The sequence below is a fragment of the Osmerus mordax genome, chromosome 3 (assembly GCF_038355195.1).
Source record: "Osmerus mordax isolate fOsmMor3 chromosome 3, fOsmMor3.pri, whole genome shotgun sequence".
Classification (NCBI taxonomy): domain Eukaryota; kingdom Metazoa; phylum Chordata; class Actinopteri; order Osmeriformes; family Osmeridae; genus Osmerus; species Osmerus mordax.
The window spans coordinates 8,276,248-8,291,387 of NC_090052.1; the positions used below are offsets into that span (position 1 = coordinate 8,276,248).

Below are 15,140 nucleotides of genomic sequence, written 5' to 3' on the forward strand. Positions count from 1 at the left end.
CAGATTTCTGTGAAACTTGCTAAAATAAAAACGATCTAGCTAGATTATGTACACTTTAAGCTCAATGTACATACCTTGTTTGGCCAATTTGGTCGATTGTGGAAAAAAAGTCGAACCATTTTTAGTTATGGAGAGCCATCGCGCTAGCTCGATTATAAGAGAGAATAACAGAAATGTAGCTGGAATCCACACCTCACACAAGTTAACCTAGACGCAAAACTGTACGTCCAATCCAAAAAATAAGGATATTTTCCGAGACCCAAGACTGCCGAAACTAAAGATTTCCTTTATATGTCTGTGCGGTCAGAAATATGTCTCTACCGGCAGTTTCGAAATCGTCTTCCTTCTTGCTTTCTCTGACGAATTTTACCCACCTCTCCATTGAAGTTAGTGAGAGAATTTGAACGGGTGCTCTCGCTTCAAGGCTCATAGCTGAAAATCTGTGAATGTGAGCTCTTTAGTAGTTACATTGGCAGAAAGAGGACAAGTTTTCCTACATTTTAAGGTATAACTTGTTTCTGTAAGTTAAACTATATGAACGTTAGAGGAATTTATTTGACAATTAGTTGAATATCAGAAAAAGAGCAGGCAGCAGTGTGCCACTCTGCTTGCTGCGCATTCATAAAAATCAAGAAGGAGCAAACATTTTAATGTATTTCAAACTGTCATAATTCAAAATTGGCTGAATATTTGAAAAAGCTGAATCATTTGGGAATAGCTGAATGTCTTGTGGACATTTTAAAGGTCAGATGGCTGAGCGGTTAGGGAGTCGGGTTATTAATCAGAAGGTTGCTGGTTCGATTCCCGGCCGTGCAAAATGACGTTGTGTCCTTTGGAAAGGCACTTCACCCTACTTGCCTCGGGGGGAATGTCCCTGTACTTACTGTAAGTCGCTCTGGAGAAGAGCGTCTGCTAAATGACTAAATGTAAAGGTTGAATGGTGTCTCTAGCTGAAAGTATGCTGAAGTAGTTACGTTTGAAAGAGGAAAAAGCTTTTTAATGATTTGAAAGGATTTACCATTACTTTTAATGGGAGAATAAATTGCACAAAAACCTTAATGTCTTAAAAAGTATAAGAGTTAGAAATACCAAAATTCATAGCCAACATCTCCTGAAGGAGCTGAACGTTTTGATACAAAAATTGTAGGAATCGGTGAAAGTATGCAGAACTAGTTAAAGGCCAAAAAACGGCGGAAGAACTAAGAAGTTGATATAATAATAATATTAATAAAGAGAAACAGGAAAACAATAGTGAGAATGCTTAACAGCATTCTCACAATAACTAGAAACGGCTGTTCCTGCGAAACAGCAGTGAGAATGCTGAAAACCTGAATGGGGATAGCTGACCATGCTAAAAAAGCGGAAAATTTTGAACATTTAGTAGAAAGTTATAAGCTGAAGCTTCAAAGCGCCCGAAAGGTATTTTTGAAAGGGGCTGGAGCAGCATTCCAACAATGATTTGAAAGGATTTACCATTACTTTTAAAGGGAGAATAATTTGCACAAAAACCTTAATATTTAAAAAAGTATAAAAGTGATAAATGAGAAAATACCCGCAAGCTGAAACCTGAAATTAATTTCAAAAATGTGTGAGTCACACAAAAGAGGCAGTGTGGAATCTGAACTGCATCATCTAACAACGCTAACAGCTAAAATAGCCTACAATGCGGGAGAAGCTGAAAGCTGAACTGTTAAACAGAAGAAGTAGGCTAGCTAGTCGTAACAAGAATATTATTGTTTTAACAGCTGAAATTATAGTTGGGATAGTAATAGCAGTAGCAGATTTAGCCTACCATTGAGTGCGTTTACTCGGCTTTCTTAGTAGGATTCAATGTGTTGATGGAATGAAACATACAGCAGTAAAGCCGATACAGGAAGACACAGCGACACTTTGTTGCAGAAGGATGATGGTGCAAGTTTTGGCCGTGGAGCATACAACGATTAATAAAAAAGAATCATGTAGATGCGTTTATTGAGTAATCGCATAACTAATTACACATGTAAACGGAGTAATCGTATTATTGGCATAAACCGACAATTGCTAGTAATCGTGTTTCTCATGGTCAAGTAAACGCACCAATCACGTGTGTGAGAGACTGAGTGGTGCGTGTCTGTCGTTACGGTAATGGTGCAGCTATGATTGCTAACGCGCTGAGGGCAGAGAATAAGAGAAATGTAGCTAGAATACACACCTCAAACAAGATAACCTAGACGCAAAACTGTACGTCCAATCCAAAATATAAGGATATTTTCCGAGACCCAAGACTCTGCCGAAACCAGAGATATTCTTTATATGTCTGTGCAGTCAGAAATACGACTCTACCTGCAGTTTCAAAAACGTGTTACTTTTTCTTTCCTGGTGCGTGTTTGTTTGGTTGCCACGGTGATGGCGCAGCTGTGATAGCTAACGAGCTAGGCAGAGAGAAAAACGAACATTTACCTAGCATCCACACCTCAAACAAGTTGACCTAGACGCAAAACTATACGTCCAATCCAAAATATAAGGATATTTTCCGAGACCCAAGACTCTGCCGAAACCAGAGATGTCCTTTATATGTCTGTGCGGTCAGAAATACGACTCTATCGGCAGTTTCAAAATCTTGCTCCTTCTTGCTTTCTCTGACTGATTTTACCCACCTCTCCATTGAAGTTAGTGAGAGAATTTGAAAGGCTGCTCTCGCTTCAATGCTCATAGCTGAAAATCTGTAAATGTGAGCTCTTTAGTAGTTACATTGGCTGAAAGAGGACAATCTTTCCGACATTTTAAGGTATAACTTGTTTCTGTAAGTTAAACTATATGAACGTTAGAGGAATTTGTTTGACAAATAAGTTGAATATCAGAAAAAGATCAGCCAGCATTGCTGCTCATTCATAAAAATCAAGAAGGAGCAAACATTTTAATGTATTTCAAACTGTCAATTCAAAATTGGCTGAATATTTGAAAAAGCTGAATCATTTGGGAATAGCTGAATGTCTTGTGAACATTTTAAAGGTTGAATGGTGTCTCTAGCTGAAAGTATGCTGAAGTAGTTACGTTTGAAAGAGGAGGAAGCTTTTTAATGATTTGAAAGGATTTACCATTACTTTTAATGGGAGAATAATTTGCACAAAAACCTTAATGTCTGAAAAAGTATAAAAGTGAGAAATACCAAAAGTCATAGCCAACATCTCCTGAAGGAGCTGAACGTTTTGATACAAGAATTGTAGGAATCGGTGAAAGTATGCAGAACTAGTTAAAGGCCAAAAAACGGCGGAAGAACTAAGAAGTTGATATAATAATAATAATAAAGAGAAACAGGAAAACAATAGTGAGAATGCTTAACAGCATTCTCACAATAATAAAGAGAAACAGGAAAACAATAGTGAGAATGCTTAACAGCATTCTCACAATAACTAGAAACGGCTGTTCCTGCGAAACAGCAGTGAGAATGCTGAAAACCTGAATGGGGATAGCTGACCATGCTAAAAAAGCTGAAAATAGTGAACATTTTGTAGAAAGTTGTAATCTGAAGCTTCAAAGCGCCCGAAAGGTATTTTTGAAAGGGGCAGGAGCTGGACGAAGGCATAAAACTACAGAAAAGAGAAGAACAATGCAAAAAGAGAAATAATTCAGAAGAATTTGAAAATTTAGTAGAAAGTCATTTGCTCAGGTTTCAAAAGGTCTGAAATGTATTTTAGAGATGACCTGGAGCTAACTGATTAAAATGCTGCAGCAAAAAAAGTTGAACTATTGTGGGTAGTAAATAAGATCATGCTACATCTAACCAGCGGATCATCTTGCAAGTGTGTCAAAGTGGTATTTTTACAGACTGTATTAACACCGTAGGCGTGAATAATGCATGCATCGTGATTGTCGTCCATCTGTAGCCGAAGCTAAACTAGAGAGAGGATGCAATGGAACATTTCCTACATAAGCTACATCTACTGCTTCAAATTGAAAACGGAGACCATCTTTTAATTAAATACAAGTTCCTTAACCTCTGTTGTCAATATCGCCAATACAAAGTAAATACTGTTCAGTTACGAAGCATTTGTTTGTAGCTAGGTAACGAATATTATGTCTGGAAAAACGTAGCTAGCTATGTGACCTGGTTTCGCCAGATGATGACAGTCGTAGCGTCACTAGAATGGAGGCTAGATTATGTACACTTTAAGCTCAATGTAGCTACATACCTTGTTTGGCCAATTTGGTCGATTGTGGAAAAAAATCGACCCGTTTTTAGCTATGGAGAGCCATAGCGCTAGCTTGATTATAAGAGAGAATAACAGAAATGTAGCTAGAATCCATACCTCAAACATACCTGCTTGCTTCTCATTCATAAAAATCAAGAAGGAGCAAACATTTTAATGTATTTCAAACTGTCATAATTCAAAATTGGCTGAATATTTGAAAAAGCTGAATCATTTGTGAATAGCTGAATGTCTTGTGAACATTTTAAAGGTTGAATGGTGTCTCTAGCTGAAAGTATGCTGAAGTAGTTACGTTTGAAAGAGGAGGAAGCTTTTTAATGATTTGAAAGGATTTACCATTACTTTTAATGGGAGAATAATTTGCACAAAAACCTTAATGTCTTAAAAAGTATAAAAGTGAGAAATACCAAAAGTCATAGCCAACATCTCCTGAAGGAGCTGAACGTTTTGATACAAGAATTGTAGGAATCGGTGAAAGTATGCAGAACTAGTTAAAGGCCAGAAAACGGCGGAAGAACTAAGAAGTTGATATAATAATAATAACTAGAAACGGCTGTTCCTGCGAAACAGCAGTGAGAATGCTGAAAACCTGAATGGGGATAGCTGACCATGCTAAAAAAGCGGAAAATTGTGAAAATGTAGTAGAAAGTTATAAGCTGAAGCTTCAAAGCAACCGAAAGGTATTTTTGAAAGGGGCTGGAGCAGCATTCCAACAATGATTTGAAAGGATTTACCATTACTTTTAAAGGGAGAATAATTTGCACAAAAACCTTAATATTTAAAAAAGTATAAAAGTGATAAATGAGAAAATACCCGCAAGCTGAAAGCTGAAATTAATTTTAAAAATGTGTCTCTTGAAGCTCATAGCGAAGACAGAGCTCAGACATCTCTTGGTCAGGGGGCGCAGCCCCAGCCCTTTCGAGTCGACCCCACCTTGGGCTGTGCCGCCGATTCGGTGCACAGCGGCGGCTGGGGTCAGACGAGAGTACGGCCGTTTCCTGTCTGCGGCTCCGCAGCTAAACGCACGCCCGCTCTCTCTGCGTTATGCAGAGTGGCGAGAGTCATGCTCACTGCCAAGCTGGCTAGACAGGATACTGAGAGAGGGTTATGCCATCCAGTTCATGCAGACTCCCCCTCCTTTCAGAGGAGTGAGGGAGACACGCTTGTCCTGCCCGCTGAAAGCACTCGCGCTCCGGACGGAGATAGCGAGCTTGCTGACCAAAGGTACAGTGATCCCGGTCCCCAGAGATCAGGAGAACTCGGGTCTCTACTCCCCTTATTTTTTGGTTCCCAAGAAAAACGGGGGGATGTGGCCGATTCTAGACCTGAGGGTGCTCAACGAGAGTGTGGCCAAACGGCCCTTTCGCATGCTGACGATAAAGCGTTTGCTGACTTGTGTACAGCGGAACGACTTTGGGATCAGCATAGATCTGAAGGACGCGTATTTCCATGTGCCAATCAAACTGAAGCACAGGAGATTTCTGCGTTTTGCCTTCGAAGGGAAAAAGTACGAGTACTCCTCGAACTTTCTCCAAGTGCGTGGAAGCAGCTCTAGAACCGTTACGGCGGAGGGGAATACGCATTCTGGCGTACCTTGACGATCTGTTAGTTCTAGCTCAGTCTCCGGACAGAGCTATCCAGGACGCGACCTCACTGGTGAGTCAGCTCAGCCAGTTGGGGTTCGCTGTCAACTGGGAGAAGATCGCTCCATGGCCCGCTCAACAGTTTACCTACCTAGGTATCCATTTGGACACTGTTGGGATGAGAGCCAGACTTTCGGCGCCACGGAGAGAGGCTATTTCAATAGCTCTCCGCGCATTCCGGGTCTCACGCACAATCACCGCGCTGTCGGTGATGTCCCTATTGGGGTTGATGGCGGCGGCTCATGTAGTAGTGCCATTAGGCCTGTTATACATGCGCAAGCTGCAGAGATGGTTTGCTCAGCTGCGGTTGGATCCTGTGCGACACCGCCGCAGACTGCTAGTGATACCGAGATCAGTCAAAACCGATCTGAACCATTGGAGAGACCAGAGAGTGACATCTCTCTACCCGGTCTTTGCGGACGCGTCCTTGACCAGGTGGGGTGGAGTATGTCAGGCGGGCTCGATAGGAGGAAGATGGGAACCGTCAGAGGCGCGTCACATCAACCTCCTGGAGCTCAAAGCGGTTCGACTGACTTTGTGCCATTTTGCGCTGGTGTTGAAGGATCAAGACGTTCTCGTCAGATCCGACAACAGGGTGACGGTGGCTTACATCAACAGACAGGGAGGGGTGCGCTCTCCCTCACTTCATCGCTAAGCGGAGGAAGTGTGGACTTGGGCTTTCACGCACCTACGCTCCCTGAGAGCTCTGCACATTCCAGGTCTGCTCAACGAGGGAGCGGACCTGATGTCAAGAGGCGGCCCGAGAGAGGACGAATGGAGGTTGAAACCGTCCATCGTGTCTCTGATCTGGGCACGTTTCGGCCGAGCACAGGTGGATCTGTTTGCGTCACGAGCCAACACACAGTGTCTTCTGTGGTTCTCGCTGCGCGCACAGGACAGACCTCCGCTTGGAGTCGCACCGTTCCTGGCCGAGAGGTCTGCTATACGCATTTCCACCTCTGGGCTCCATCCTCCCCTTGCTGGCTCGGGTGAGGTCGGACGGGCTGTCGGTCATTCTGATAGCCCCCGATCGCCCCGGAGCCTCATGGTTCCCGGAGATGATGGGGATGCTGGTGGACGGGCCTTGGCCCATACCTCATTAGACGGATGCGCTCTCTCAGGCCGGAGGCCTGGTGAAGAGCCCTCCAGTGATCGGAGGCCCACTTATGGCTTGGCTACTGAGAGGGAACTCTTAGAGCGCAGGGGTCTGTCTGATGCTGTCATTCAGACCATTCAGAGTGCGCGCGCACAATCTACTGCTAGAGGGTATGCGTCGCGCTGGCGAGCCTTTATGCAATGGTGTGGCAAACAGAACCTTGACCCGGTCTCATGTCCGGTCGAAAGGTTCTTGGGTTTCTTACAATCGTTGTTTGACGAGGGCTTAGCCGCGAGCACGGTTCGTGTTTACGCGGCGGCCATTTCGGCATGTCACGAAGGGTTTGCCAAAACGACACTGTTCAGCCACCCGCTGGTCAAGCGTTTTCTGGCTGGGGTGTGTAGGCTCAGACCACCTCCGAGAGCGTCAACACCCTGGGATTTATCTCTGGTGTTAGACGCTCTGTGTGGGCCACCTTTCGAGCCCATAGACAATGTGTCATTACGTCTGCTTTCTCTTAAAACGAGTCTGCTCCTCGCTTTGACTACGGCTAAGCAAGTGAGCGACTTGTGCGCTTTGTCAACACGAGCGGATTGTTTGATCATCTCGGGTGATCGAACAAGAGCAGTGTTGCGTCCTAACCCGGCTTTTATCCCCAAGGTGATTAGCCGAGCGTTCAGGGCACAAAGCTGCGAACTGAGAGCTTTTTTCCCACCTCCGCACAGCGGAGAGGAGGAAAGACGCTTACATAGCCTGTGCCCAGTGCGCGCTGTGGAAGAAATTGGGATTTCCTGTGTGCTTACATTAATCACTAATCATTAGAACTAGTCATTGGATACTAGTTAGTACATTTATCATGTAAGCTTGCTATTAATAACAGTATATTGTGTCTATGTGTCAGGTTAATAGATGTTCGGGGTCAGGAGAAAGTACTGGCTAAACGGTCCTTGTCATGACTACAAGGAGAGCTCCAACTATGAACTCTCTAGTGTGAGAGTTGTTATGTGTTGGGAGCAGTGAATCTTTTTCTCTGAGACTGTTGTAACGTCATTCCTGCCTGACTGTCACAATCTATGTTTACATTCTTGTGCCCTATAAAAGATGGTCCTCCGGCTTTCGGAGCGGAGAGAGACCTGGTTGAGACCTAAGCTTGGTGTTGTGTTGTCATTTATGGTCAGAAGACTGGTTTTCTCTCCCAATCTGCAGATTGATAAATACGTATTAAAATCCAGAACTCAACTGAACTTAGTCACTCCGTTTATGAAGAGACGGACAAACACTTTCTTCATCAGCGCTCTCTCGCGCTATCTGGAATGCACAGCAAGCATCAGATCTTCTTCCCAGTTACTGATCTGCTACGGTGGGTCGAGGGCTGGCTTGCCACTCTCCAAACAGAGACTTTCTCACTGGCTCTGCGAGGCTATTGGTCTCGCGTACGAGTCTATGAGATGTCCCGGGCCACCTGGCATTCGGGCTCATTCCACCCGAGGAGTGGCGACATCAGCCGCCATCCTCAGGGGTGTAGGAGTGGAGGAGATTTGTGAAGCAGTGTCTTGGTCGTCGCCTTCACCATTTGTGCGATATTATCTGTTGGACGTTTCCTCTTCATCTTTTGCGCATTCTGTCCTCAGCATGGCTGGTGGATCAGGTGTAGAGAGATGACAACTCGCGAGGTTCTTGTGGGCCCTAGATGCGAGTTGTTCGTTGGGGTTATCGCCAAGTGTGGGACAGTCAGACATTCTCAGTTGAGATGTCTATACTGTATGTGTTCTGTTGCCCCTCCAGCTTAGCTGTTGTGCAGGCGAGAGGAACAACATGAGTTTTTAAGTAAACTCTCTCCTGTTTTCACCCTGGACGGCTCTCTGTGTCACAGTAGCGGCCTGACCGGTGCCTTGTGAGATTATGTGTCTTTTAGATCTAGTCTCGCTGGGGTATATCTGGCCTCGCTCGCTCCGCCTAAACCAATAGGAGCAGAGCTCCCCTATGGGGCGGAGCTCCACGAAATAGAACGATAGTTAATGGAGGTAACTCCAGTTCTATGAGTGGAGCGGAGGCCCATAGGGCTGCAGGCCCAGCTCGACTTATTCAACCCGGCTGTATTAATACTTTTGGGAGGATGAGTGACGGCTGTCACCCCCTTATATAGGGCACCCTTGTGAGTGACAGGTGTGTGTATATTTTGATCTTCAGTCATTAGCTGCACTAGGCAGCGGGTAAACCAATAGGAGCAGAGCTCCCCTATGGGGCTCCGCTCCACTCATAGAACTGGAGTTACCTCCATTAACTATCGTTACGGTGATGGTGCAGCTATGATTGCTAACGCGCTGAGGGCAGAGAATAAGAGAAATGTAGCTAGAATCCACACCTCAAACAAGATAACCTAGACGCAAAACTGTACGTCCAATCCAAAATATAAGGATATTTTCCGAGACCCAAGACTCTGCCGAAAACAGAGATATTCTTTATATGTCTGTGCAGTCAGAAATACGAAAATTGTGAAAATGTAGTAGAAAGTTATAAGCTGAAGCTTCAAAGCAACCGAAAGGTATTTTTGAAAGGGGCTGGAGCAGCATTCCAACAATGATTTGAAAGGATTTACCATTACTTTTAAAGGGAGAATAATTTGCACAAAAACCTTAATATTTAAAAAAGTATAAAAGTGATAAATGAGAAAATACCCGCAAGCTGAAAGCTGAAATTAATTTCAAAAAATTTTGAGTCACACAAAAGAGGCAGTGTGGAATCTGAACTGCATCATCTAACAACGCTAACAGCTAAAATAGCCTACAATGCGGGAGAAGCTGAAAGCTGAACTTTTAAACAGAAGAAGTAGGCTAGCTAGTCATAACAAGAATATTATCGTTTTAACAGCTGAAATTATAGTTGGGATAGTAATAGCAGTAGCAGATGTAGCCTATCATTGAGTGCGTTTACTCGGCTTTCTTAGTAGGATTCAATGTGTTGATGGAATGAAACATACAGCAGTAGAGCCGATACAGGAAGACACGGCGACACTTTGTTGCAGAAGGATGATGGTGCAAGTTTTGGCCGTGGAGCATACAACGATTAATAAAAAAGAATCATGTAGACGCGTTTATTGAGTAATCGCATAACTAATTACACATGTAAACGGAGTAATCGTATTATTGGTATAAACCGAAAATTGCTAGTAATCGGGTTTCTCATGGTCAAGTAAACGTACCAATCACCTGTGTGAGAGACTGAGTGGTGCGTGTCTGTCGTTACGGTGATGGTGCAGCTATGATTGCTAACGCTCTGAGGGCAGAGAATAAGAGAAATGTAGCTAGAGTCCACACCTCAAACAAGATAACCTAGACGCAAAACTGTACGTCCAATCCAAAATATAAGAATATTTTCCGAGACCCAAGACTCTGCCGAAACCAGAGATATTCTTTATATGTCTGTGCAGTCAGAAATACGACTCTACCTGCAGTTTCAAAAACGTGTTCCCTTTTGCTTTCCTGGTGCGTGTTTGTTTGGTTGCCACGGCGATGGAGCAGCTGTGATCGCTAACGAGCTAGGCAGAGAGAAAAACGAACATTTACCTAGCATCCACACCTCAAACAAGTTGACCTAGATGCAAAACTACACGTCCAATCAATAAAATGAGGATATTTTCCGAGACCCAAGACTCTGCCGAAACTAGAGATGTCCTTTATATGTATGTGCGGTCAGAAATATGTCTCTACCGGCAGTTTCGAAATCGTCTTCCTTCCTGCTTTCTCTGACGAATTTTACCCACCTCTCCATTGAAGTTAGTGAGAGAATTTGAAAGGCTGCTCTCGCTTCAAGGCCCATAGCTGAAAATCTGTAAATGTGAGCTCTTTAGTAGTTACATTGGCTGAAAGAGGACAATCTTTCCTACATTTTAAGGTATAACTTGTTTCTGTACGTTAAACTATATGAACGTTAGAGGAATTTGTTTGACAATTTAGTTGAATATCAGAAAAAGAGCAGCCAGCAGAGTGTGCCACTCTGCTTGCTGCTCATTCATAAAAATCAAGAAGGAGCAAACATTTTAATGTATTTCAAACTGTCATAATTCAAAATTGGCTGAATATTTGAAAAAGCTGAATCATTTGGGAATAGCTGAATGTCTTGTGAACATTTTAAAGGTTGAATGGTGTCTCTAGCTGAAAGTATGCTGAAGTAGTTACGTTTGAAAGAGGAGGAAGCTTTTTAATGATTTGAAAGTATTTACCATTACTTTTAATGGGAGAATAATTTGCACAAAAACCTTAATGTCTTAAAAAGTATAAAAGTGAGAAATACCAAAAGTCATAGCCAACATCTCCTGAAGGAGCTGAACGTTTTGATACATAAATTGTAGGAATCGGTGAAAGTATGCAGAACTAGTTAAAGGCCAAAAAACGGCGGAAGAACTAAGAAGTTGATATAATAATAATAATAATAATAATAAAGAGAAACAGGAAAACAATAGTGAGAATGCTTAACAGCATTCTCACAATAATAAAGACAAACAGGAAAACAATTCTCACAATAAATATATATGTGAGAGAACAAAGGTTGTGCTCTCGCCGAAGGCTTGAGCACACCCAATTATTGAAAATGTTTCATGTCTAGGAAATAAATCTGTTAATTGAATTTCGTAAAAAAAAGAAAAGAAAGGAAAATCAAAATATTGTAATTGTATCGTACACCCAGTATTGTGATACGTATTGTATCTAGGGATGTCACGAGAACCCATAGTACCGATACCTTCCAGTTCTAAAATGTCAAAACACAGACGATGCCCATTTTTTTTAAGCACCTTAGGCACCGTTAGCGACAATGCCAGTGTTAGCAGCATCGGTTCCGGAACTGATGGGGGCAGTACACGCTTCAGTGTTCCAGTATTTGTTGCACTATAAACATTAATTGCAATTTATTATGTTGTTCTATGCTATTTTGCACGTTTTTATGTATTGTTATGGTCCGGCCCGCAAAGCAGCTGGGCCGGACCTCATGCCATAAGAACAGTTTCTTTCCATCTGCTACTGGCCTCTTCAACAAGGCCAAAGACTCCCATTGACATTCATTCACTTATTTAACTATTATAAGTCCATCTAATGGCAGTATGCATAAGCCACTTTATCTCAGTATCCGATCGCACTATGTTAACCATTCACGCTGCTCATTATTCTTATTTTTATATATATTTTATTTTATATTTAAATTGTTGTATTCTTAGATTGTTTAGTTCTTAGAAATAGTGAAAATTTTGTACTTTTACTTAATTTAAGATCTGTATATGTTTAGTGTTTCGCATCTCCCTGCCACAGTAAATTCCGTGTTTGTATAACATACATGGCGAATAAACCGAATTCTGATTCTCATTAGTACATTTTGAAGCCATACTAAAGCATTTGTCGCATAGTTTTGTCAATCGGAAAATATTCAGTTGGAATGTTCGAAATCGCATATGTGAGACCCGCATTCGAACGATCACATATGTGCGACGCTACTCCTTTACGGGTTAATAAAGAAGTTCAAGTACATGGAATCTTAAAAAAAACGTTTTTTTTTTACTAATTTCATTTATGAATTTGAATTGTGGTCACGATTTTGCAGCCACGTTCTTAAAATGAAAATGCATTTCTGGAAATGCATTTGAATTTGAATTGTGGTCACAATTTTGCAGCCACGTTCTTAAAATGAAAATGCATTTCTGGAAATGCATTTGAATTTGAATTGTGGTCACAATTTTGCAGCCACGTTCTTAAAATGAAAATGCATTTCTGGAAATGCATTTGAATTTTCAAATTTTACATTTCAAATTGAATTTTGGTATCTATTTGCTGGGGCATGTTTTGAAAATAAAATCTCAAATGTCTTTCTTTTTCATTTTAATTAAGTTAAAGATTGAGAACTATTGAAGAAGAAAATTAAAATGCAAATAGGATGATTGATTACTAATTTCATTTATGAGTCAAATATTGCAGCCACATTCTTAAAATGCAAATGCATTTCTGGAAATGCATTTGCATTTGAATTTTGGTAACGATTTGCTTCCATAAATTTATGCTGTGGCATTGAAGATCAGGTTAGTAGCCAATGGCTCTAAGTACTCTCAGCCAATTACAGACCTCTTAAAATGGGAAAACCTCTGTGCCACATACGGGATGGTATTCACACAGAGATTGGCTCAAATTTGAGTGACAGTTTGATTCCCCAATTTTTGGTGAATCAAACCGCGTCGTGTACAGCATTACAGTGAGCTACACTGGCTTAAAACTACAGGTATATAATGATAATTGTACCCATTAATTGTTTACTAGTAATATTATCTTATAATAAATCATAAAACGTTCATTGATATGTGAGGCATGTTTATTATTTTAACGATAGAAAACGGATCACTGACCGCTATCGTATATGTCCAACAGAGGCTAATTATGTTAACGCCTCAGTCAACAAGCGAAAAATGACTTGTTTGTGAAAGTAAATGTACTAATAATATCAGCGTACATCATATTGTACATTAAATCTCACAATTGTATTTTTTACCACAATTTTAAATGAGCAATAAATTCAGTTTAGCATTTGTTGACGCTTTGAACTCCGTTGTAATTACATAGAGCAGAACGTTTTTCCTCCCTATCAACAGGGTAATGCACTGTGACGCTACGGGAATGTATTAGAAGGAAATCGACCTGCTAATATATGTAGCTGATTCTGAACGAACTCGTCTTCGATATGAACGTGTTATAACGCATTTAAAATGTTAACACAACAGTAAATATTTGACCATACATTTTTTTACATTTTAGGGGAAGCTGAACTTCGCTTGCAGTTTTAAAGAAATCGCCACTGGTGCACTCACTGCCGTAGGGAATAGTGAACGAGTTGGCGGTTTCAGACACACGGAAGCGATCAACATCATACGATACAACACGCTAGCGATTTAATGCATTTGTTTCAGTGTTAATTACTTCAGCGGCCACGTTGTCTTGACCTAAACTGATTTTTGAGTCCGACATACCAAAATAAAACTTACCGTTTCAGCCATTTTCTTCTTCTATGAAGTTGATTCTTCTTCTTTCCGTGTTATGGCAGATTGCAACTAACATTTAAGAGGTGCATCACCGCCACCTACTGTTCGGGAGTGTAGCCGCCTACACTACTTCAAATAGTTGTAGCCCAGTCCCAGTACTTGGTGGGCCGAGGCTCAACATCGTGCATTTGAACGATCTCTGGCGATGGAGGAGCTGGATTTTTCTGTATTGCTTTAAAACTTTTCTACAACCCTAATAAAATGTGTTGGCATGTCCAGTTCTTGCATATTTTTCAAGGAACGTACATTTTGTTTCTTTATCGACACAGGCATATTTACCAATCAACTACGGTCCGCATCCAATCAGAGCTCATATATATATTACACCTTCATAAAATCCACCAATTGTGTACCCTGATATTAAAGGCGAGTCAAGTTGGAAGTAAACATTCACATGTGCATTTTGGTAACCATTATACTAAGTTTTAGCCTACAGTTGGGCCAGTGAATACAAATACAAATGTCCCTCTAGTGACCAAACTTCCTACTAAACATATTCCCCTTATTGGCGGTGCATATTAAGTAAAGAGAATATTGTTATTCATTGAGAAATCATGACCATCAGTCAAGACATGATCTTTTCTAAAAGGACTACTCTTTCCTTGCCTTTCGTCTTTTAAAACATAAGAGGTTCAAGCCTTAACAAAACCTTTACGTAAACATCAGTGCCTACAATTTGAGCCCTATTCTCATGCTTTTGTGGAGATAGTGTAAAAGCGAGCTACCCATCTGCTCCCATTGAACTGCATAATATGGGAAATATACACTAACCAAAAATGTAGTTGGAGAAAAAAGAAAAATGTATAGTGTGTTAAACACAGGTGGCAAGTTGCTTCTTGATGCTGAGAGGTGCATGGATGACAATCTTCAACTCCATATTCATGGCAGGGATCTGTTTGCAAGGTACCACTTCAATTGCTCCAGGGGTATATACTAGATATCTCTTAATAAAAACAACAATGTTCATGTAGCGTGGTTCGTTATGCTTTGTATAGTTTCAATTAGGACACTGCTGCAACTGAAGATCTGCTGGTTGGAGTATTTTTTATTCTCCTGCACGCTGCACACAGAGACAACACATAAAATAGAGCTGCAAGCAGCAATGAAGGGGCCAAGCAGCACAAAAGAGGGAAATT

The 15,140-nt window shown here is 41.5% G+C and overlaps 1 protein-coding gene across 1 annotated transcript in view; it reads right to left on the minus strand.

Annotated features, from left to right (window-relative positions):
- nfatc2ip (nuclear factor of activated T cells 2 interacting protein) overlaps window positions 1-14,004 on the minus strand; it is a 43,059-nt gene extending 29,055 nt beyond the window's left edge. The window contains exon 1 of the mRNA XM_067232920.1: window positions 13,948-14,004. Coding sequence (XP_067089021.1) covers window positions 13,948-13,959 — 12 coding nt within the window. The 5' untranslated portion in view covers window positions 13,960-14,004. The remainder of the gene's footprint in view (window positions 1-13,947) is intronic.
- Between the last annotated feature and the right edge of the window lie 1,136 nt (window positions 14,005-15,140).